The sequence below is a fragment of the Oryzias melastigma genome, linkage group LG2, assembly GCF_002922805.2.
Source record: "Oryzias melastigma strain HK-1 linkage group LG2, ASM292280v2, whole genome shotgun sequence".
NCBI lineage: Eukaryota > Metazoa > Chordata > Actinopteri > Beloniformes > Adrianichthyidae > Oryzias > Oryzias melastigma.
This window is the reverse complement of record NC_050513.1, coordinates 4,079,314-4,103,901: the sequence shown is the minus strand read 5'-3', so window position 1 is coordinate 4,103,901 and position 24,588 is coordinate 4,079,314. Positions and strand designations below refer to the sequence as shown.

The 24,588-nt window shown below is 43.0% G+C and overlaps 2 protein-coding genes across 12 annotated transcripts in view; one reads left to right on the top strand and one right to left on the bottom strand.

The window, feature by feature from the left end:
- The window catches only part of LOC112159975 (peripheral plasma membrane protein CASK), a 41,786-nt gene that overhangs the window by 8,306 nt on the left and 8,892 nt on the right, over positions 1-24,588 (bottom strand). For 5 of the 11 annotated variants that reach the window (XM_024294248.2, XM_024294252.2, XM_036215410.1 and 2 more), the window contains 14 exons: positions 17,955-18,067; positions 15,577-15,682; positions 15,428-15,505; positions 15,272-15,344; positions 13,107-13,209; positions 10,991-11,166; positions 10,790-10,912; positions 7,634-7,717; positions 5,599-5,698; positions 5,111-5,128; positions 2,882-3,006; positions 2,734-2,811; positions 2,583-2,663; positions 208-396 (listed from right to left, as the gene is read on the bottom strand). In XM_024294248.2, the coding sequence (XP_024150016.1) occupies positions 208-396; positions 2,583-2,663; positions 2,734-2,811; positions 2,882-3,006; positions 5,111-5,128; positions 5,599-5,698; positions 7,634-7,717; positions 10,790-10,912; positions 10,991-11,166; positions 13,107-13,209; positions 15,272-15,344; positions 15,428-15,505; positions 15,577-15,682; positions 17,955-18,067 (1,447 nt within the window). The remainder of the gene's footprint in view (positions 1-207; positions 397-2,582; positions 2,664-2,733; positions 2,812-2,881; positions 3,007-5,110; positions 5,129-5,598; positions 5,699-7,633; positions 7,718-10,789; positions 10,913-10,990; positions 11,167-13,106; positions 13,210-15,271; positions 15,345-15,427; positions 15,506-15,576; positions 15,683-17,954; positions 18,068-24,588) is intronic. The other 6 variants (XM_024294247.2, XM_024294255.2, XM_024294251.2 and 3 more) reach the window with 2 other exon arrangements.
- Positions 13,395-15,278, top strand: LOC112159976 (probable G-protein coupled receptor 34). Its single transcript, XM_024294259.2, has 2 exons — positions 13,395-13,852; positions 13,920-15,278. Exon 2 carries the CDS (start codon positions 13,934-13,936, stop codon positions 15,122-15,124), a length of 1,191 nt encoding a protein of 396 aa, XP_024150027.1. The 5' UTR covers positions 13,395-13,852; positions 13,920-13,933; the 3' UTR covers positions 15,125-15,278.

The following is a 24,588-nucleotide window of genomic DNA, read 5'->3' as shown; positions in this document are numbered from 1 at the left end:
AGAAACAATATTATGAAAAAGATATGCTATATTATTCCAATTTGGAAATAAAACCACAAATTGTATTGCACTAAATCAGACTGGATATGACTTCTCTTTCATATTATAAACACATTAAAACAACATTTAACCAAACACCTTCTTTATTAATAAATACAATCTTTTTTATTAATAAATACAATCTTCTGGAACTTTTCCCCTTCTCACCATCGGCTCGTCCGTGTTCTTCTGGAACTGGACCAGCCGAACCCGGGTCACGTTCTCCAGGTCCATTTCTCCGTTGGTGCTGTCGGGGGAGTCGCCGTTCAGGTACGGCGAGGAGGGCGGGGGCGTCACCCTCAGCGCCTCGTCGCTGTACACCTCGTGGGCGACCACATCGTGAGTCTGGAGAAGAGCCTGAAGACAAACGGAACAGCTCTTCAGCGCCGAGAACGCCGTGCTGCTGTGGCTGAAACTGCAACTGTTGCAGCTGCGCCGATGCAGAAACAACGGCGATCGCAGCTGGTGACATTCTTCATAACCTCTCAGCTTCAGAAGACGTTTCATGAAGCTCTGCTGAACTAATGTCTTCTATCTCAGGCATCAAAGGTTTCCACCGCAGGTTGAAGGAGCAGAAAAGAACACGAGATTCTGCAGCTTCAAACCGATATTACGGCCATTAAATTCAGATTTGATCCAATCTAGACTCCATTTCAGATCCTCCGATTGTTCAGGAGCAACAATCTGCTTTGAACGTTGAACATCAAATCATCCAAATGACGTTCATTCTCCAGCAGGAACTTCAGTCCTAATAAAAACCGAAGAGCTGAAGTGTTTATGCTCAGATCAAACAAACAATTCCTTTGAGGAGAAGAGATCCATCAATATAAATCATGTTCAATTTAAATATCTACATCCATTACATTAGTTTTCAATAAGGTTGTTTTTGGTCAACTTTCTAGAACCGATGGATGTCCTCAGACGAGAGATTAGGGTAATAAATCTTTCTAAAATAAACACATTTATTTGAATATTTTGTGATTGACATTTTATTGAGTTAAAGAGATAATATGGCATATATTTTGTTGTTTATGGACTAAAGAGATCTTTTATTTTAATAAATAATGCGGAGCAGAGGACCTGCTGTGAGGGGCGGAGCCTAATGGAGCAGTCTGCTGTTAGAAATCGAGGAAATTGGTCGTTATTTGATTCTGAGATTGGGACCGACGTGAATTTTCTAAAACAATGAGGACCGGCGTTGTATGAAAGTTATGGAAACCCCGCGGTTCACCACAAAAGTCCCGCCCACCGACGTCGGAGGAGGCGAGCAGTTCAGAATGGACAGACACGCCTCCACCTGTGAGCAGAAACCTGAAATCCAGCTGGATTAAACTTCTCCAAAAAAAAAAAAAAAAAAAACGTATTATTTTCCACAAATAAAATAAAGAAAATTAGCTTTAAAAAAAAAACAGAATTCCTGGAATTCTTAGGAGAGAAATTGTTACTTATTGGGCTGCCTGGCAGCTGAAGCCACACAAGCAGACTGAACTACATCATGAAGATCACATCATGGAGCCGTGAGGTCTGTGATGTTCCTCTATCTACGGTGGCTCAAAGGAAATCGGTGAATTTCGCCTGGAATGTTTCTTGTATTTTCATTCAAAAACATGTTGATTAGTTTGTTGACAACATTTATTCTTGTTGTTTTTATGAAAATACACCTAAAACTTTCATTCTATGATGTAAAACCATAAAAATGAATCCCATTTTTCCAGACAGAATTTTGCATGATTTTATGTCTAGTGTGTGAATATAACATAGAAAAATGACTAATTAAAGGTAGTATCACAAAGGTGAAGTTGTGCTGATTGAAATGATACCAAATAAGGAAGTAGATAGTCTTTCAAATTCAAAATACAGAGGTAGATCTAAAGGTAGACAAAAACGGAGTTCTAGGCCCTAAAGGTTCCAAACTTCAATATAAACAACATTTTGTCATAAATTGATGATCTTTGAAGCCGTAAACTAGCTAGGAAACTCATCTTTGAAGCACAAACCAGAAAACCGGAACAGGATTCATTAGCTTTTAGCTGATAAAACCGCTGAATATCAAAGAACCAGAACCAGTAGCTACAAAAAAATGAAAAATCCACAAGAAAACGGCATGAAACTTCCAGCTGGTTTCAGAACCAGAACAACCAAATCCACCAGGTTTTTCCAGAGGATCTGAATCTTCTTCTCTTTTCCTCCTCTGACACTAACTACTCCAGCCACATCGAGGCTTTAACCAGGCTCCTCCCCTCACCGCAGGTGCAGAAACGTCAGGTTACAGTTTGGGGGAAATTCCTCGCCGGTGTGTCTCTGTCATAAAGATCCCGGAGCTTTAACGGCGCCGGCGCTCTAAATCCTCTCAGGTTTGGGTCACACCAGGATAAGAGGATTGACGCGAACTCGAGGAGTGACATCTGCAGCCGTCGGCGTTACGGCTTCAGACTGAGGAGACTAAAGTCGGCGTCAGGCTCCGCCCTGAAAATCGGCTCTAGTGCTAATCTGCTTTGGCTGCAGGTTCGATTCCCTACTTTCTAATGACTGTGACATCCCACCATGAAGTGAGGCTGCGTGAGGATCCGCCGCAGCTCCTTGGCCTCCAGGTTCTCCGGGTAACAAGCGATGGTTTCCAACACCTGATCAGAACAAAACAAAATTAGGAGCTGAAGAAGCTCTACAGCTTAAAACCTGAGGAGATCTTCTCACCTCTTTGGCTCTCTGAACTCCATCACTGGGAGGGTTTCGGATCTGAGGAGATGATCTGGTGTTGATTTTGTCATAAAGCTGAAAGGACACCAACAGGTTAGCGCTGACACCTAGTGGAGCGGCTTGGTATTGCAGCTGAGGGATTTACATCTAGAAGAGTGTGGAGGTGCTGGTCCTGGAAGACGCTGTGCAGGAAGTCCATGTCCTTCTCGCTGCAGTCCGTCAGAGCGTGGATCTCCTCCAGGCTGTCCAGAACCTGAGAAACTGCCCCTGCACACACGCAGCAGCGTTTTACACCTGGGGTGGAGGCCCGCAACGCCAACAACACCGAGCATTCAACACGGAGAACCGCAAACACGTCCAACGCAGGCAAACGTAAATAAATAGATAAATCAAGTACGACACCACACAGAAACACAACGACAAACACACAAAAAACGATTTAGCCCCAAAGTACCTGCTGCACCGCCCACACAGTACATGCAGCAAAACCAGAGAAACATCAGAGCAAAGTCACTTCAGAAGAAAATCACAGTTTTCATGATGGATTATGGGAAATCAGGATGAGAAATCACACAGTTCAGCGATCGGCTCATAGGAGTCAGTAAAAGCAGGGGAGCACAAGGCTGCAACCAGAAGTGAAAAAGTGTGGTCAGAGTTCATTTCCTCCTTCAGCTCGCTCCTAAAAGTCATGGCGAGTAAACTATTCTTTTTTTTCTTTTCTTTCTCGGATCGTCTCAGAGCTGCAAAAAAAAAACTCGTTTCAGAAGCAGAGTGAAGCGGGGGAGGAGATCATGCTGGTTGAGCAGAGAGGACGTCATCAAAACGTCTGCCGACGCTCACCTTCAGCTCATCCGTTTGATCCAATTCAATTTAAATATCACAACATCACTGGACTCAACAGAAGGTGAATGTCAGCAGAGGGCAGAGTTCAGGTGAGAGGTCAGCTGCGGGGGAGGGGTTGGTTCATAAAAATGACATCACTGAGATCAAACACGAGACAAAAATGGAGGGAAAACCTGCATGACGGCAGAAAAAGATGCTAAAACTGACCGTTTCTCCTTTCAGGAACCACATACGTCAGAAAAGGAAGCTATTACTACAATATAGTTATACGTAATAAGCCGTAATAAGACTTCACGAGTTAAAGACCTCAACAGAATGATAGTAAGCAGTTTTAGAAACTGGGAGAACGGCGTCTAGATAGATGCTACACGCAACCCTAAAGAAGTCACGACACGCAAATAAAGTAATTGACCTCAAGTTAAAACTCCTCAACACGTTCAACCGTGAAAAACAAGGACTACTTTGTGCGGATAAAAACCTGAACTGAGCAGAATCCATTTGAACGCACGCAACTAGAACTTCAGGCGAGATTTTTTACCATGTTTCCTCAGAGGCTTTTATCTCACGAGGTCAATCTTGATTGGTTGACGATAGCGACTCACCCTCTCTAGAAGCAGCCGGCGGAACAGCACGCCATCGTTCGAGATAAGCATTTCTTCAAACTCATCAAGTGGGCGGTTTCAGGGAATTGTCTCTCCCAGCATCCATTTCAGTGTCTCACTATGGAACACGGGGAGGCGAGTACAGCCTGGCGACCATTAGTAGCCGATTTGCTGGTGGTGATGATGGCGTTTGAGATTAACATCCACTAGGGTAGCGGTCAGCAACCTGTAACCGTAACAGAACCATTTGGGCGGCTCGATCTCTACTGATCAAAACCTGGACGGACATTTTTCCCCTCTTTGTCCTCAGCAGTCTTTCACTGCTGGGCTTTGTTATTTTAGTTTGGGGTTTGGTAGTCTTAGTTTGTGGGCTTTGTTTATTTGTTTTCTTTAGGTAGTTTTGGTTAGGCGGAGCTGCTGACTCCGACGGTCGACATGGCTGAGTCAGCAGTCTCCCTGACTTATTTTTAGCTAGCTACTGGATGATTTCAGATATGATCAGGTTTGATTTACTGTAGCCAATCAGGATTGACTAATGAGATGCCGCTTCTGAGGAATATTTAAATCCAGGCCTCCTGCCTCCCTCATCTGCTGTCGATTACCCGGATCAGGTGTGTTTAGCCAATAAGGAGCTTCGATGACAGGTTGGTTGGAAAGTCCTGTAATTGGACACCGCTGACCTACATCATAATAAAGAAATTCTGCTCAGGGAACCAAACGTCATTCACCCTTTTTTGGCTCCTGAAATGAAAAACGGTCAGTTTCTTCTGACAACAACAAAGATCCAAATTCCCTTTAAATCCTTCGATTGACCATTTCACTTCATTTTCAGTTCAATTTGCATGCAGCTCCCTTTATTTTTGTGATTTTGGCTCAAATGAGAGGTTGTCATGGTGATTCGAGACACACGTGTGGAGAGGGATACGTACTTTCTGCAGCTAACAATCCTACAGGCGGCGTAGCAGAAGAGAGACACCACAAAAGATCAGGATTAGAGGAGCAGAGATGACATTTCATTCCTCAAAGTGAAAAGGGAGAAGAGCGGGGAGGCAAAGAGGAAACGGCAAAAGCAAGCCAAAGATGCTGCAGGGGAGTCGATGGCCGGCGTCTGGAGCCGCGCGGACAAAAATAAACCAGGAAGTGTGACTGCCAAAAAAAGTGCTGGGCTCAGCAGAGCCCCGGCGTGCGATAAATGTGTGCTTCCTCTGCTTTTGCAGCAGATGCAGCACTGAAACCTGCGCTTATCGCTCTGCAACCCCCCCATCGCTTTCTACCAGCTGATACGTATCGGCAGGCGCCGCGTCTTCTGGTAGGAAACGAAAGTTAAGGCTGAGACGAGGAAGTGAAGCTGTTGAGCAACGCTGGTCTAAAGCCAGGGACTCGTAGCTCAGACAGACGAGTTGAGAAAGCGCCTTACCTGAGGAGGTCGGGTCGTCGGAGAAGTCGTGGAGCTCCTCGGGGGGGTCGCCGTAGTAAGAGTTGAACTTGTGGCTGGAAACTGCAGCCAACACCGCACCCTGGGAGAAACAGCAGGAGCAGAACAGCTACAACCTAGAGAGTCTGCATGGGGCAGACCTGATCCCCATAAGGTCAAAGAGGACCCCAAAGGGGTCAAAGGCGGGGAACAGCCTGGACGTACCAACACACACTCTTTAAGACCCACTCCAAGAAAAATGAACATTCCTTTGATAGAGGACATTTATAAAGAAAATTAGGCTTTTCTGAGTATTCAAATCATTCTGAATCAGGAGCAGATGACAAAAATGAGGTGGAAAAAGATCAGAAGACACGCTGGGCGGGGCCACAAGCTCCCTGCTCCGCCCTCATTCTGATGCATCCATTTATAGACAATTAGTCCATCATTAAAGTTCAAGTCCCATTTGTTCTCCGCTTTTGACCCCTACCCTGGAGAAGGGGTCGGGGTCAAAAGCGGAGAACAAATGGGACACAGGAACCAACTGGTTGTTAAACCCCACCCCAACCCAATCTCTCAACCCAGATTGTCAAGGAGGGAGACACTGGGTCCAATTTTTAGAGTCACTGGTTTGACTCTGGCTGGGTTTGAACTCACGACCCTCCAGTCTCAAGGGGGACACTCTACCACAAGGCCGGTGAGCTGGTTGTCTGGCTCTAAACTGTATGGCTGGATAGCTGGAAAGCTAGCTTTGTTACATACAAACTACGTAGCTGCTACATAGCTAGCTGTTGGGCTAAAAGCTTGGGCTGCTAGTTTGTTGCATACATACCACATAGCTGCTACATAGCTAGCTGTTGGGCTAAAAGCTTGGGCTGCTAGTTTGTTGCATACATACCACATAGCTGCTACATAGCTAGCTGCTATCTACTGGGCTAAAAGGTCGGTTCGCTACCTATGCTACATACATACTACATAGCTGCTACATAGCCAGGCGCTAGCTATTGGGCTAAAAGCTAGGGCCGCTAATTATGTTACATACAAACTACGTAGCTGCTACATAGCTAGCTATTGGGCTAAAAGCTAGGACCGCTAGCTATGTTACTTATATACTACATAGCTGCTAATTAGCTAGCCGGTAACTATTGGGTCAGACCACTAGCTAGGTTTTTAACATAGCTAGTGGTCAGAAATTGTTCATCTTAACTCCAAATTAGCCCCAAAAAATCTCAGTAGAAGTCTGCTTTGACATGGCTAGTAGTCAGAAAGTGTTTATTAGCACGTTATTTTCTAAATATGTATGGCCAGGACTAAATGTTTTTAATGGTGACACGGACTCAAAGGACGGGTTAAGGTCTGGATTTTGGTTAAACCTCCAAATGGTTCCCTCAAAGCGACTGTTTCTGCAGCTTAACGCTCCACCAGGTAATAAATACAAGAACACATTCACACATATATATGCGTGAGAGCTAATGGGACTGTGAGTTTAAGTTTAACTTTAAATATGTGCAGCCAAAAACAAAACCCAAACGTGGACCGTCTAAGAAGATGTCCGGTCAGTCCATCAAAGTGCATCTTGGCTGCACGTATTGAGAAATTTGAATATTGACGCTAAGTTTCTATTTTGGATCCATGTTTATACTATTGTTGGCAAGGTTGTTGTATTTTCTAAAAAGGAAATCTCTAAACTTTGTTTTATTCTAGAAACTTAAATATCGGCATCTGCAAATATCAGCTGCAGGGAAAATATTGGTTATCTGTAATAAATGATATCGGGCCATCCCTTTTTAAAATAACTAAAAAAATGATTGGCGTGGGTCTTAAGGGACAATTCAGTCACCAATCATTCTATGAAGCATGCAGGAGCAGAGAAAACCCCCATCTCATCGCCCCGCAGAAGCGTTGTGAGGTAACGGCGTCGACCACTACACCACTGTGCGGCCCGTCTTTCAAGAAAGCCGTGTGAGTAATAAGAAGCAGCTGAGTTGCGCAACTTCCTGCCCCTGCAGACCACACCGAGCCACTCATCCACACTGACCTTCAGCTTCCTCCTGGCGTTGAACTTTCTCAGCTGCTCCACCGTTTCGGGCAGGTGGATCTTGTATGCGTACCTGTCCCGCTCCTGCAGCCGACACAATGCAGAAACACAGATGAATACGGGCTGGGGTTCTACAAACCGAACAGCTTCAGAAGTTATGGAACATCTTCAGGAAAGTGTGTTTGGTTGATAACAGTGATTAAACTGAAACTGTAATCAGAAAATACTGCATTTCACTTCTGCTTTAGGGTCTCTTTAATTCACTGATGTCTAATTATCGTGTGAATGCTTCTCAGCTGTAGTGATTCTCCTGCTCCTTTCAGCTTTCTTCTAGACCTTTGTTGACACGTATAAAGTAAATCACAATTTATGCAATTTTGGTATCTAAAAGTTCAGCATCTTCAGGACATTTAAGTGTATATTTCTGGTATTTTACAATTTTTTTCTAAATTTTACGCAATTTTTGAATAGACTTTTTTGGGGCCAATTTGGTGTTAAGCTGATATATTAGCAACATGTTAGCTTTTTTTAAGCTAATTTGGCATCCACTGGAGTTTTATGGGCTTAATTTAGTATTCAGCTAATATTTCAGCAACTTTTTTTTTGCTTTCTTTTAAGTTTATTTGGCATCCACTGGAGTTTTATGGACTAATTTGGTGTTAAGCTAATATATTAGCAACTTTTTGGCTTTTTTTTAACTAATTTGGCATCCACATAGGGTTTTTGGGACTAATTTGGTGTTAAGCTAATATATTAGCAACATGTTAGCTTTTTTGGCCATTTTGGCATCCATTAAGTTTTTTTTGGACTAATTTGGTCTTCTTCTTTTCCTTTTGGCTTTTCCCATCAGGGGTCGCCACAGCGAATCAGTTTCCTCCATCTAAGCCCGTCTTCAGCATCCTCTTTTTGGACTAATTTGGCGTTAAGCTAATATATTATAGACTTGCTAGCTATTTTGGCTAATTTAGCATTTATTGAAGTTTTAATAGCTAATTTGGAGTTAACCTAGTGTATTAGCAACTTGCTAGCTTTTTTGGCCAATTTGGCATTTACATAGGTTTTTTTTGGACAAATTTGGTGTTAAGCTAATATATTAATGACTTGTTAGCTTTTTTAAGCTAATTTAGCATTTATTGGAGTTTTAATAGCCAATTTGCTGTTAAGCTAGCATATTAGCAACTTGCTAGCTTTTTTTTAGCCAATTTGGCATCCACATAGGTTTTTTGGGACTAATTTGTGGTTAAGCTAATATATTAGCAACATGTTAGCTTTTTTGGCCATTTTGGCATCCATTAAGTTTTTTTTGGACTAATTTGGTGTTAAGCTAATATATTATAGACTTGCTAGCTATTTTGGCTAATTTAGCATTTATTGAAGTTTTAATAGCTAATTTGGTATTAAGCTAAAATATTAGCAACTTGCTAGCTTTTTTTTTGCCGATTTGGCATCCACATAGGTTTTTTTGGAATAATTTGGTGTTAAGCTAATATATTAGCAACTTGTTAGCTTTTTTGGCCAATATGGCATCCATTAAGTTTTTTGAACTAATTTGGGGTTAAGCTAATATATTAGCAACTTGTTAGCTTTTTTGGCCAATATGGCATCCATTAAGGGTTTTTTGGGCAAATTTTGGGTCAAGCTAATATTTTAGGAACGTGCCAGGTGTTTTGGTTGATTTAACATCCACTGATGTTTTTATTGGAATCAAGATAATATTTTAGCAACATCCAACGTGTTAGTATTTTTGGGCAATCTGGGATCTACTAAGGGGTTTTGGGTAAAGCTAAAATTTTTGGGTAATATGCAAATATTTTCAGCATTTTCAGCTAATTGTTTTAGCATTTCCTTGCCAAAGCATCTTCAGCGACCACATACAGCAGAAAGCATTCACACTAGAATTATCGCAGGTAAAGCACATTTTCTAGTTTATATTTTGTATGTGTTTACAACATCCAGGGGAGTTTTTCTGTCTGCCACCTATAATCTGTGTAAGAAAAATGAGAAAATCTGGACTCAGATTATACAAATCGTAAACTCTGTTCATTTTAGAAACTCCATTGAATTAAACAGAAATGTTTAAAATAAGAACATAATACACCCATATTGTTTCATTTTTAAAAAAGAAATTAAACTGTTTATAGATTTTTTTGTTTGTTTTAGGAGGTAAACCACAAAGGTAACTTGTCACATCCAGGTCACTCTAGATCAGGGGTCACCAACCTTCTTGAAACTGAGAGATACTTTGTGGGTTTTGAAATAACACATTTGCTTAGTTTGCCTTTAGTTATACATTATTATTAATAATGAATAATGATACTCCTCCATGTGAAGATACTGATTTCTCACCGTAATTATAAACAATGACAACAAGCTAGGGAACAAATATCAATATTCAGAACTTTATTAATCTCAGTATTTGTAACATTTTGAGATGATCTCTTACATCACTACATTTCATGGGAAAAATGTCCCATGTTTATCAATTACGTAATGTTAAAGAAAAATCATTTTTAGTCAAATCTTGTCACATTTTGAACTAATGACCAAATCTGCTGCATTTTTAACTAAATGAATGATCTTTGAACTGGAGTAGGTCAGAGGTCACCTAAACGTATCTAAAGTTCATGCATCATGAACACATTTTTAAGAAGTTTTAATTTTTATGTCTATGTAAGTGTAATTAAAACAAAATATTGACAGAATAAAATTGAATTTTAGATGCAGCTCACTAGTGAGTTGTGCTATTTTAGAAGAGACTTGTGGGTACCCTGTGAGGTTCCTGAGGGTACCCTGGTGCCCGTGGGCCGCTCTAGAGATTTTGGATTAAAGTTTAGATATATAAACATTCATAAAACCATTAGAAAATGAAGGAAATCTGTGTTTCTTCTTTAAGTGTTGGTGTTTTCAAGCCAAAATATTTAAAATAAAACCATAATTCTTCGAATGTTTTGTCTGGAATATGATTTTATATGGGATTAAATTGTAATTTTGGTGATTTTTTTCTATCTTTCCATATTTTTTTTTTTTTTGAATGTTAACTAAATGTGTATTTTCCAACTTTTCCTCTTTTTGTAACTTGTGGATTTAAACCAAACTAAACTGAAACTCCACATCTGAGAGTTCCTCTGGGACCGATGGGTTCTGCGGTGGTCTTGCCTTAAGCCAGGGGTGGTTCAGAGCCTCGTAGACTGTGATCCTCTCGGCGGGATCCAGCATCAGCATGCGCCTCACCAGGTCCTTGGCGCTCTCGGAGATGTGCGCCCACTGGCGCGGGTTCATCTGCGCGACAGGAACGTTCTCTTCAGTAGAGCTGGAACCCTCCCGGCTCGGCTCGGGTCTCCGGCGGACCCCTCTAACCTTGTATTTGCCCTTGATGATGGCCTCGAACAGACGCTCCTTGGTGCCGTAGAACGGCAGGCAGCCGGAGAGGAGGATGAAGAGGATGACTCCGCATCCCCACACGTCCACCGGCTTGCCGTACGGTTCCCGCTTCACCACTTCTGGAGCCATGAAGTGAGGAGTGCCGACCCGACCTGGACAAACACACACGTCAGTGCACGTGCAAACGCACGTTCAAACACACAGCAAGTGCAGAAAACGCAGAAATTGTTTGGTTATTGTGCTACTTTTTCTTAGCCTTTTAATATGGAAAAAAAGAGTAAAACTTTATTTATAAAACACTATATGACACTGGCAGGTCGCCAAAGTGTTTTACCATGAAAAGAGGAATTTAAACGCTTTTAATGAAGCTAATTAAGAACAAAAAAAACAGATTAAAAAAATAAGACTCCAGAGAAAACTAAAAGCCAAAAGTCTGTCTTTGGTTTGAAACCGTTTTAGTGTGAAATCATGAACTGATGCTGCTGTTTCCATTCATGTTTTGTTTCTACAGTCAGCAGAACAATAAGATATAGACCAAATAAAAAACATTCTTCACTGTTTGAGAGGTTGTGGTCGCAAAAACAGAAACGGCTTAAATGCAGAAGATCAAAAAAGGAAATGTGACGAGCTTTTTCTCAAAGATCCACCCTGATGAAAAATTGAGTTTTTAACATGTAGTGGTTTTTGCTCCGCCCAACTCAAAGGTGAATTTCTAACAAACTTTTGCAGAAACTATGTTCTGGAAAACTAGTGTTTAGAAATGCATTAATAATACATGTATTTGTTTTTAATCTGATACAGTTCACATACTGTAAAATGGGTCCCCAAACTACGGCCCGCGGGCCGGATCTGGCCCTCCTTCACATTTGCCCCACAAACTGTTTTAGCTAAATTAGACATTTTTCCAGTTTTTTGGTGCCAGTTCTACTTTTTCCCTATAATTCCGCTACTTGCTAACTGTTTTGGCTAATTTAAGCATTTTTCCAGTTTTTTAGGCTAATTTGGAGTTAAGCTAATATTTTAGTTTTGTACCAACTGTTTTATCTAAATTAAACATGTTTGCAGTTTTTTAGGCTAATTCCAAATTTAGCTAATATTTCAGCTACATGCTAGCTGTTTTGGCTAATTTAGGCTTTTTCAGTATTTTAGGCTAATTTGGAGTTCAGCTAATATTTTAGCTTTATGCTAACTGTTTTATCTAAATTAGACATTTTCCCAGTTTTTATTGGCTATTTTGAAGCTTAGCTGATATTTCAGCGACATACTAGCTGTTTTGGCTAATTTAGAATTTTTTGGCAAATTTGACACTTTGCTAATATTTTAGCTAGCTATCAGCTTCAGTGTTTTTAGCTATCAGTTTAATCATCTTCAGCTATTAATGTAATGCTATATATGTAGTTTAAAAATGTTGTAGTATTACTTTTTCTGTGAAGCTCACGGAAACGAATAATTTAACATTTGGCTTTGTGTTGCTAAATCTTTACGTTAAGGCTGTGATTGTTACACTTTGTCTGTTAGCCTACAAACTGATCCCGGCCCTTCATCAGAGAAGAAAACAGTTATTGGGGACCCCTGCTTTAAAAGAGTTTGGAAAATTCCTTCCTGTGAGTTTATAAAAATGTTCATTTTGTCAGCAACGTATGTTTAGGTCGACCGAGCGTTAGCATTAGCCGTCCTATGGGAGATCCCATTATACGTTAGCATCAAGCTAGCAGACATCAGCTTTTTAAATCAATTTCATCAACTCAGTCCTTTGGAAATATAAATTTTGGGTTTTTTTTGTTTTTGGCTAAAGACAGCACAATCATAACAATAAAAAAATAAAGCTTAGAAAACAGATCAAACAATGATCAGAGTGGATCTTTAAAGAAAATGCTTCAGAGCCAGATGGTAAGCGTGCCTGATCTGTTTCTGACAGAAAAATACCACAAAGAGGAAGTAAAACAAACAAAATTGGTTTGCACTGCAAGCAGAATGATGTTTAATAAGGGTATCCTCACTTCCTGTTCAAATCACAAACCAAAACCAGAAAGAAATCATATCAAATGATCCTGAAAGGACTTATTTAGGGGGAGGATCCGAGCATTCGTACCTCCAGCCACCAAACCCGACTCGCCCAGCTGGATCGCCACGCCGAATCCCCCGAGCTTGACGGGGGCGGAGTTCTCTTTGGAGGCCAGCAGCACACAGTGAGGCTGCAGATGAAAAAAAAAAAAAAATAGGTCAAACTGTCTTTTTCGTCTCAGATTGAACACAGATTCAATCACAGTCAGGATGTTGGAGCAGAAAAATACAAAACCCTTTTTTTCGCTTCGACTTTTCTGTGCAAAAGTGCACGCTCTGACTTTTTTGGGTGAAACTGCAGCTCGACTGTGACACACATTTTTAACCGCAGTATTAAAGAAAAGTGTGGTTGCTAATGCAGAAACTGCAAAGTTGAGTCAGAGGCTTTTGTGGCACGAACGTCTCTGCTGCTCAGGTAGAAATGTGGGTCAGGCGTCGGGCATCAAAGATCCAAAAACCTGAGACAACAGCTCGCCGTTCATCCCACTGGAGCGCTCCCCTCATCCAGACGCAACAGTGTCACAGAGCTGCAATCGGGAGTTCAGCGGCTGCAGCCGCCCCACTTCCTGTCGTTTCTGGTGACGGGGGGTGTGGAGGATGTTGTGACGATAAGAGGCGCGTCGAGGGGGAGCAGAAGCAGAAGGCGAGCGCTCAGCGAAGCGTGCAGAAGAGGCGCTCCTGCTCAGGGCGGACTGAAGGAACAAAGATGCGGTCGGAGGACGGCGAGGATCTCGTCTCGGCGACTCTTTGAGGACCTTCGGTTGCTTCTTCCTGGTGAGGATTCCACCGGACGTCTGATCCGTTTCTGAACCACTTCTCACTCCGTCTTTCTCTATTGCAGATCCCAGGAGAACAATGACAGCTTCAACCTTTCTACCGCCTTCATCCTTCCCTCCTTCCTCCTCCTCGTCCGTCAACAACTCCTCTTCTGAGTGCAAGATGGACAACACCTCGCTCCGCCTGCTGCTGGCGGTCTTCTACTCCTTGTTCTTTGCGGTGGGCCTGGTGTGTAACCTGTTTGCTCTGTGGGTCTTCCTCTTCATGCACCCCAAGCGGAACTCTGTGCGGGTCTTCCTCATCAACTGCGCCGTGGCCGACCTGGTGCTGCTGGCGTGCCTGCCCTTCAGGGTCTCCTACCACGCCAGGGGGGACAAGTGGGTTCTGGGCTCGCTGATGTGCCGGCTGGTGGGCAACGCGTTCTACGTCAACATGTACGTCAGCATCATGCTGCTGGGCTTCATCAGCCTGGACCGCTTCCTAAAGCTGAGGGGGAAAGGCCGAGCCAAGCGGGGCTTCGGCGGGACGCTGTGCGGGCGCACGCGGCTCCGGACCTGGGCGGTGTGCGGCGTCCTGTGGGGCGTCTCCTTCCTGTTTTTTATCTTCCTCGTCATCAAAGCGAAGACAAAGGAGGGTGACAGTGGTAAATGCTTCCACTACAAGAAGAGCAAGGGCATCCCGTATTTAAACGCGGTGGTGGTCTTCCTGTTCTGGGTGGTCTTCGCCATGCTCATCATCTCCTACGCCAAGATCGCGGCGCGGCTGCTGCAGGTGTCGCGGGACAGGCCGGACCTGCCGAACGCTCACAAGTACGTGCGGACGGCCAAAAAGTCCTTTTTCGTCCTCTTCCTGTTCACCGTCTGCTTCGGGCCGTACCACGCCTTCCGCCCCGTCTACATCCACTCCCAGCTCAGCGACGACCTGTCCTGCGGCTACGAGAGGTTGATGGACTGCACCAACGAGCTGGTGCTTCTGCTGTCCGCCTTCAACAGCTGCCTGGACCCCGTCATGTACTTCCTGCTGTCGGGCTCGGTGCGCCGGACGGCGGTGCAGGCGCTGGGGCACCGCCTCTGCAGCTGGGCGTGCATGGACGCCAGTGCCAAGCTGGCCCACAGCTCCACCACAGAGTTCCGCCGGCCCTCCATGGCCGTGTCCCTGCCGGGCACCGCCCCCAACACGCCCTCCGCCACCCCAAGAACCAGCATCTGTGCCATGAACGCCACCCTGCGCCGCGCGGGGGCGACGATGCTCACGCCGACGGGACACTGACCATCAGTAAAACTCCATTTCTGTTCTACAAACTAAAACGTCATTAAATGTGTTGTGTTTCGTTAGAGCTCCTCCTGAAGCGCTCAGACGGCGAGGAGTCTGTGGTTGAGTTTCAGAAGCGTTCTGACAGCAGTGGAAAGCCCTCACCTTTACGTCGCGATGAATCACGTTGTTGTCATGGCAATACCTGAGCGCCTCCAGAATCTGCCGCATGTAGTGACTGCACAGACACAAAGCAGAGTCAGTGGAAGGGGTGGGGGGGGGGTATGGTCTCTGGCGTCAGCCGCCAAGCGGGGGATCTACCTGGCCACGGCTTCACTGTAGACGAACCCGGCGTCGGCTCGCTTCACGATCTCGAAGCACAGGTCTGCGCCGTCCATGCTGGGGGAGACACGGCAGGGTTACGGAGCAGCCGGGCGCAGCCGCACTTCCCATGTGTGTGTGGGACTTACAACTCGAAGACCATGTAGAGCATGCCGTCGGAGCTGTAGGTCTCCAGCAGCTCCACGATGTGGGGGTGTTTCAGCATGTGGCAGATGCTGGCCTCCCGCTTCAGATCTGGGTCAAAGAGACAAAGAGAAACTCGTGTGTGAAACAGAACCCGGTTTGGTCGTCTTGCTGCTCCTGCAGCAGCAGATGGAGATCGCTGAGGTCATCATTCCACTTCCTGTCACTGAATTATCATAAACGCGTGAGTCAGAATCGGAGCTTCTGGTCCGACTGATCAAAGCTGCGACTGCGAGGAGCTCTTTGTTCTCTGTCACTCCAGAAAAGGCTGGCTTGGAGTGATCTGTGTGTGCTGTCGTTACGCAACGCCACAGAGCCCCCTTTCTGCCCGTCTGGACGCCACAAAGCCTCTCAGTGTCCGAGCACAGCGAGAAGTGACCCCTTTCTAGAGCCATTTCCTGTTTTACTTTGCACTAGGGATGTAACGATTCAGTCGAGCCACGATTCACAATTTTAAAGTCACGACTTCGATTTTTTTTTCACCAGGTAGTTTAAGGTCAAGTATGTTTTCTTTTTGTCCCTTACATCAAACGGTCTGTTTGTCTACTAACAGAAAGGATTTAAGATAAATAAACAATTATACATAATACTTAATGATCACAAATCGTTTCATACGATTATTTTAATAGTCGACTAATCACAGATTATTTTTATGATTCGTCGACTAATCGTGTCATGCGCAAACTAGATGTAAAACACATATCCTAACCATCATTAGCTTTAAACTACCTAAAAGCTAGATATATAGTGTTACCTGCGATAATTCTACTATGAATGCTGTAAGCTGAATTTGGTCGCTGACCGTGCTAGTGAGGATAGATGCAGAAATTAGAAAACTAAAAACACTGAAGCTAATAGCTGAAAACGCTGAAGCTAATAGTCATCTAAAACATTCGTAAATGCCAAATTAGCCAAAAAAGTGAAAAAAAAAATAATTAGCCAAAACAATTCAATTCAATTCAATTTTATTTATATAGCCCAAAATCACAAAGAGATTTGCCTCATTGGGCTTCAAAATATAAACAATTGTTAAAAACTAAACAGACTACATAAACTGGTTATCCCTGCCCTTAGACCCTCCCTCCCGGTAAGGAAAAACTCCTAAAAAAACCTGAGTCAGGAAAAAAGAAGAAACCCTAGGAATTCCCACATGAAGGACACAGAAAGCATGTAACTGAAATATTAGCTAAACCCCAAAATAGCCTAAAAAACGTAATTAGCCAAAACAGCTAGCATGTAGCTGAAATTTTAGATTAGTCGACTAATCGTGGCAGCCCTAATACTTGGTTCACGTTGTGGCCTTGTACCCCCACCCAGCTGCTGAGCGGGCACTCGCGAAGCAAGCGTGCGGCGTCCGCTCTCTCCTGCAATTCACACCAGACGCACATTTTTTCCGCGACGGTCGACAGGTGCTTCTGCTGGAGCTTTTTTTGTTGTTGTCATTTTTACCATCAGTGGTAAATGAATATTATTAAATAATATTAATATTATATATATATATATATATCAATTAATATAAAATAGAGCAGACGGCGAAACGATTGCCTGGTGTGAACCACACCGTGGGTTATCAAAGCTGCCGAATGGAAGCAACCTCACACACACACACACACACACAGGCGCGCCCGCAGACTCACAGCGAGCCAACATAGAAAGCTGTCGTCTGCTCTGCTTTTCTTTTTAAGATTTTGATATTCGGCATCGATGAACATGTTGAATCGTTTTTTTACCGATTCCCGAAGAATCGTTACATCCTTACTTTGCACCAAACTCAACCGAACCAGCATTTTATGATAAAAAAACAAATAAAAAAAAGAGTAGAAAAAGTTTAGTACCAAAAACCAAACTAAACAATTGATGTTTTTGTGAAGAAAATGTTGTTTTTTGTAGAGATTACAGCACATGACTTCATCAATTAAACCAACAACAAAAGACTTCATGGTTTTGGTTTTTTTCCCGTTTCACTTCCTGTCGGTTATTTCCTCGTCTTTTGGCTGCCGGACAAATCAGAGTGGAGCATCACAGATGGCGGCGAGTGACTGCCAACGCACACCTCCACCTCCCTTCAGTGAGGCAGTGCTCCGCATGAGAGAGAACCACGCCCTAGTTCCTTTAACCCTTTTGTTCTTTGATTTACTGAATCTTTTCAAATGTTAACACCATCATTCCGTAGATTCTGAAGGAGAAAAGCGGCGTGAGCCGCTTTTCTCCTTCAGAATCTACGGAATGATGGTGTTAACGGTTTAAAATATATATTATGTAAAAGTTTTTGTGTTTAAGCGTCACCGGTGATAAAGGGTTAAAGATGAGGTTGCTTTCTCACCTTCTGTGCTGAGGCCGGGGCTGGAGGTGAAGCTGGCCACGTCCACGATCTTCACCGCAAACTGCTGGCCGGTGTCCCGGTTGATGCAGCGCCTCACCACGCTGAAGGGACCCCTGCAACACAGAAGCGAAGGACATCTCTGAGCCGAGTGCAGGTGGAGAAAGACGCTCTAAGGTGGAGGCCAAACAAAGCTGCTTCTGCTGATGGGGTTTCTCACCATTCTGATAAATGCAGCGTCATCCCAAAAAAGAAAGCTTCCTGTTAATAGTGACATTATTCACAACAGGGTAAATCGTGATTCATGACTTTCACATCAGATGAAGCAAACAGGAACAGCTTCAGCAGCGTGGGAGATTTCTGCTGCTGCTGCTCTCAGTTGAAGGCTAAAAAATGTTGGCTTTATTATTAAAGTTCCTATAATAAGCTCTGAAGCTAAGTTCAAGAATACAGGTACTTCAACGGACATTTAGCCCATGGTGTTCACACTGAACAAGCAGGGAGGGGCTTCTTCTTCTTGTTTGTCTAATGCGGGGGTCGGCAACCTGCGGCTCCGGAGCCGCAGCATGCGGCTCTTTAAGCACCCCCTTGCGGCTCATTGGCGCTTTTTCAGAAATGTTTGAAAATAATAAAAATTGTTAGAAGGAAATACATTGTAGCGATCTGGGTGGGAGCAGAACTAAGCAGATGGCTGGCAGGTTTGAATCCAGAGATCACTTGCGTCCCATACATTGCACGACCCAAGTAATTGAAGGAAGAACCGTACACGCAGGCCATGTAAATCAGTTGGTGTCAACATTTTGTACACCATTTATTTAGCAGTACGGAACCACAGAATAGCCGACACTGTGAGGAGGGTCACTCATACACACACCACTCTCAGTCATGGTGCCGGTAAAACACTCAAGTCCCATAATGCAACACAAGAACAGACACTAACTCCACCCACTAACGAGGAACTATTTCTAAATTAACAGTCAGGCTGCCACAATATTTTTGTTTTAATACGATTTCTGTAGGAGGACAAACATGACACAAACATCCTTTACGTTTTCCAGTTGTTGTGAGATGAGTGTAGATGCTTCCACGCCGTCTGAGTCAGCGCACAGCAGAATTCCTGCCCGTGCGTCTGGAGCGCACGTGAGCGCACGTTGCTACGCGGGTTTTGAAGTCGGGTCGCGAGCTCCACGTACAAATCGGCACGCATTGAGCGCGCTGAATCTTCAATCCGGTTCAAGATTTCCACGCACAGTCGCGGCAGCTCAGAACTGTAACTGTGCGTGGAAATCTTGAACCGGATTGAAGATTCAGCGCGGGAGCTGCTTGTGGGCGGAGTCTGCTTCAAAGCACAGAAGTACCAAACGTGATCACGAAGGAGAAATGAATCATTACGGTTTGTGTCCGCTCAGGTTAATATGACACCAAGATGAGATGAGCGCTAATGAACAGTAGAAGAAGAATAGAAGAAGAATCTCCTCCCCGCCACTGCGTGCGTGACCGCGCTGCTCCGGTGTGGATACCACCTGCTGAGCGCGGCGATGTGCAGGTCTCACACACCGGCCGCGTGCGGTGCGTGGCGGGGAGGAGATTCTCCTTCTATTGTATTTTTACTGTTCATTAGCGCTCATCTGCATCTACAACAGGGAGAACCGAAAGTAAAAGTGTTGAAAATCCCCCAAATCTTTCTGAAGACTTTTGTTTTCACAACTCTGTCCTTTTAAATGTCTGACTATAAGACTCACGCGCGCTCCAGACTTGAAGGGCAGGAATTCAGGTGTGCACGCGCTTATATTGGCTCTTCATTGAAAGTGTTGATTGACGCGGCCAGTGTGGAAGCACCTTAAAGGTGCACGTTACATTTTTGTGTTTTTTTTTTTTATCCTCTAAATAAAAATGACATCAAAAATCGTATTTCTTTATTGCATTTCTTTAATTTCATCAAAGCAATGAAACAAACTGTAATTCATTCATATTGTAGTGATGGTCTCAGACACGCTGAGCCTGCTGTCGGTCTGGCAGCGCAAGGAATTGTGGGTTACCCGTTCTTTTGCCTGTCTGACTGGAATTGGATTTAAGTTTGGGTTTTCCTCAACGTGTTTTGTTGTCTGACTGTTGAACATTTATGATTTTGTCCTGTTATGTTTGAATTCTTCCTGCACCTGGAGTGAGAATGAGGGAGAGACTGATGACGACCCCCTCTCGTTGTGTCTTTGAGGGATGTCAAAATAAAAGCTCAAATGTTCGCTTTGAGGCTACTCAGCTTTTGTCAGATAGTAAGACACTGCAATGTTTCACCAACTTGTCATGAGGCCAAAATTGAAGCTTATATGACGCGAGGACACACAGCAGGAGAAATAATCGTTCAAATAATCGTTTATTCGATACATTCTCCATGTATTACTTACAGTGTAAGACTTTTTTAAGCCGTTTCAATTTATGCGGCTCCAGACACATTTGTTTTTTATTGTATTGGTCCAAAGTGGCTCTTTCAACACTTTGGGTTGCCGACCCCTGGTCTAATGTTTCCTAGCTTTTGTTCGCCACCTACAGTTGGAAGAGGCTTGGTTCAAAAGACCATTATATGCCAATTGTTTTCCGATTAGTCGATTAATCGCTGATGGGTTTTTGAATTGGTCGATTAATCGCCAATATATTTTTTATTAGTTGATTAATCGACTAAATGAAATAATTAATTAGGGATTCATTCCCAATATGAAATACAACTAAATGTGTGTAAATTAAAAAGGAAAAAACTAGAAAATCAGCAAGAGAACAAAAAATTTGCTAACACTTTATTATAAGAATACTTAACAAGCTATATTAACACATTAACAAACATTATTAGTGCGTTTATATCACTTACGTCAAGGTCAAGGCCTGGGGGCCGGATCTGGCCCCCCGGGTAATTCTATCCAGCCCTCCAGATCATTTTATTTTATTGTTATTATTGGCCTGATATTATATTGCACTCATTTCTAACTTGCATAATTTGACCAAATATATTTTTATGGAGAGTAAAATATTGAAAGTTGTTTAAGGTTTATGTTGATTTATTCTGGAATAAAATTATTGCATTTTTATTATTCATAATTATGTTAAAAAGTTACAGTTTTCAAGTTTTAAAAATTGGCATTCTGCTAGCTTTTTGGATTATTTTGGAACTTACTAAGATTTTTTTAGGGTAATTTGGAGTTTATCTAAAATTTCAGCTACATGATAGCTGTTTTGTCTAACTTGGGATTTTTTTTAGTTTTTAAGCTATTTTGAAGTCTTGCTGTTCTTTCAGCTACATGCTAGGCAAGGTTGTTTTTGTTTTTAGGCTAATTTGGCATTTTGCTAATATTTTAGCTGGCTATCAGCTTCAACGTTTTCGGCTATTAACTTCAGTATTATCAGCTATCAGCTTCGGCGTTTTTAGATATCAATTTCAGCATTTTCAGCGCTCAATTTCAGCTTAAAGAATTCACACTAGCATTATTCCAGGTAATGCTATATATCTAATTCATAATTATGTTAAAAAGTAACGGTGTAAAAGTTTTAAAAAATTAGTTTTAGTTTTGTTCAATAAATGTTAATCCTGTTTGGTCTACGACCTAAGGTGTGTTTAGGATTTTGGCCCCTTGTGTGATTGAGTTTGACACCCCTGGTTTATAAGGTATTTATTAGTACAATAAGCCAAATCAGGTTTGTTAACATACTTGGTAAGATTGATCAATATCTAGAGAGAGACTATTGTCTATAAAGGCTGTATTAACAAACTGTTTACAAGCTTAACAAATATATTAACAATCTTTGTCAACATTATATTGAGTATTTTGCAGCACCTCAAAACTTTTTCTGTCTGCTGTACTAAATAATGACTGAAAATCAGACCATGTATTATCACAAATATCATGAATGAGTAAAAACAAATGTCTTTAAGTGAAACACAAACGTCCCTGGAATGTTAGGCCTCCTCACATCTGCTTCCACCGTCATCTAACTCAAACAAGCAACAGCGGCGTGAGCGTCCCCCGTCTGGAGTTTACAGGAACCCTGTTGGCGACCTGATGCGACCTTTGCCCCGCGGCCTTCACGAGTGAAGCAGCTGTGTTTGTGGTTAAACGGGGAGCAGCGGGGGGCTAAGCGCCAGAGCGTTTCCCCACCGTCTTCAGCAGAAAGGCGAAGGCCCGCCTGGCACCGGCTCCGCCTGTGTTAGTTAATCATTACCGCCATTAAGAAATGAGGTTAGGGTGAATGGAGCTGCCAGATTTCATGCAGCAAACTCATCAGTTTTCTTGGCTGCCGACTGAATGAAGATTCATGGAGAGTCGATGCCGCGGCGCGGCCCGAAGCTGCTGTTTTTAATGAATCCCAGCTTTTCTCATTAAGCGGAATAAATCGATTAAAGAAGGGCGTCGGGAAACGTGGACGGGCGCTGATTAAAGAAGCTAACCTGCTGCAACAATAGCAGACTTTCTGACTTACAGACGTCGAGGATGGGGCGGAAACGTGTTCAGGTCGAGGTTCAGTTTTGAGGAGCTGGTGGAGAAAAGCCCCCGTTGATCTGTCAACAAATATCTCTACAAAAGCAAAGACGCACGCGAGAAAACAGAGAGGCCACACCCCCTTAGTGACAATATCGTGGCTGCGCAACCCATGTTCTACGTATGAGAACAGGACTAAACAAAAAGGAAAAACCCACCAATATCTCAGACTTCCATAGAGAATTAACAGCCATTACTCTATCATTCTATTGGTCAGAAGAAGCGTTCTTGCTCCGATTTCCCTGTTGTAGCATCAATTAAAGCTCTATTCTTTGAGACGTCACCGGATTGGAGGGATCAAAGCGTCTGTAAATGCGATGCAGTTACAGCATCTGCTCATATGGGGTCAGTATACGTCTGACCTGGATGAAAAAATAAAAAAAAACAAGAAAATAGACCCGTCCTAACAATTAAACTGATAGAAAAGCATCTCTGTGTTCTCGATCTAAAAACGAAGTTGTCATTATTAGAAACCAGTGGATTCATGAAAAGTCTTTGTAAAATGTTCATATTTATTAGGTTTTCCCTTCGGCAGATTCATATCTGACGTTCCCACATATAAATATATAAAAGGTTTAAAATCCAGGACACAGGATAGTCCTGTAGTATCTGAGGGTGTATTCAGACATTTGGTTCACTTAAAATGAACCAGAATTCATTTCCCCCGATAATCCAAAACAAAGTTTCTGTTGGAATATGCGCCAGCGGACTCTTGTCCTGGACCAGGAACCACTCTCGGACCCATCTTTCAAGATGGTCCTGGTTCATTTCTAATCAGACTAAACTTCGGTTCGGTTCTGAAATTCCTCAGTCAGAATAAGGTCCATCCTGAGACTGGAACAACTGGACCAAAACGGCCACCGTAGCCAATAAACATGGAGCAGCGATGCAACAGTTACTCCTTAAGATGTGGTTGGATGAATGTAGGCTCATTAAAACAACTTTTAACATGATCCACGTTGATTCTCACAGCATTTTCCTGACAATCTATATGTCCCGGGGACGCGTCCCCCTTGCCTACACATTCTCATTGTCGTTAGATGAACAGTTCTGGCTGTTCCAATTAAATCAGGGGTCCTGTCATTTTGTTGGACGCGGTACCGGACGCAGATCAAACCTAGGCACGCGGCTGGTGATGGTGCCATAACCATAGCCCGTAATCCGTCCAGTACCAGTACAGGTCCGCGTCCGGTACGGGATTAAGGCTAGGGTACAGATATAGTCCACATCCTGGTACCGGACCAGTACCGGTTTGCAGCCCAGAGGTTGGGGAGCCTTGATTTAATGGGAACAGCCAACAGTTGGGGACACCCAAAACGTCAGTTTCCTTAGCCAAACGTCAAAATGTGACGACTTGGGAATGAGAATGTGTCGGCCCTGCAGCGTGCCTCCACCGTACCAAAGTAGCATTAAAAAGTGCTGAACATGGCTTTCATATTGACATTCAAAATTGGTCAAGGTTCGGAACTTGATCCAGAACAAATTGCAAAATCATTTTTTCAATCTAGTCTTTCATAGACCAGAATCTTGAAAAAAAAAATACCATCTCTGGTGTTTATTAGAAAACATACAGAGATGAAGGAGGTGCTTAGCTACTCATCATCCTCAAAAAGGTTTTCGTCTTCAGGCGTTTGTTTTAGGAGAACTGTAGTAACAGCAGACATTTCCTGAAACAAAACCAAACAAACGTGCGAGACTTTGCAGCAAACAGAACTGTGGTTTTAAAAAAAAGCGTTTGTGAAAACCACCAATCTGAATAATTGTTCACCTCTGAGTTGTGGGCGGGACTTACTTCCCGTCACTCTTCTTAAAATATGGAAAGAAAATAGACTCGTCCGATTTGAGCGTGCATAATTCTTGATTTGTATCTCATACAATTGTGCATTCACATATACAAAAACTACAAAATACCAAAAAAGACTGCACACACAAATCTTTAAAAAGTACGCACCAATCGCTACAGACACACACATAAAATTACATTTACACACAAATCTGATGTGAGACTCTTTCATGTCTCCAAGATTCGTCTGTAAATGATGCGTTTAAATGCTGCAGAGTGTTTAAAAATGCATATTTTGACTTTTTTATATTAATTACTGGGGCATGCC

Coding starts and splice junctions, on each gene's coding strand:
- LOC112159976 (XM_024294259.2), top strand. CDS start 13,934: ATGACAGCTTCAACCTTTCTACCGCCTTCATCCTTCCCTCCTTCCTCC.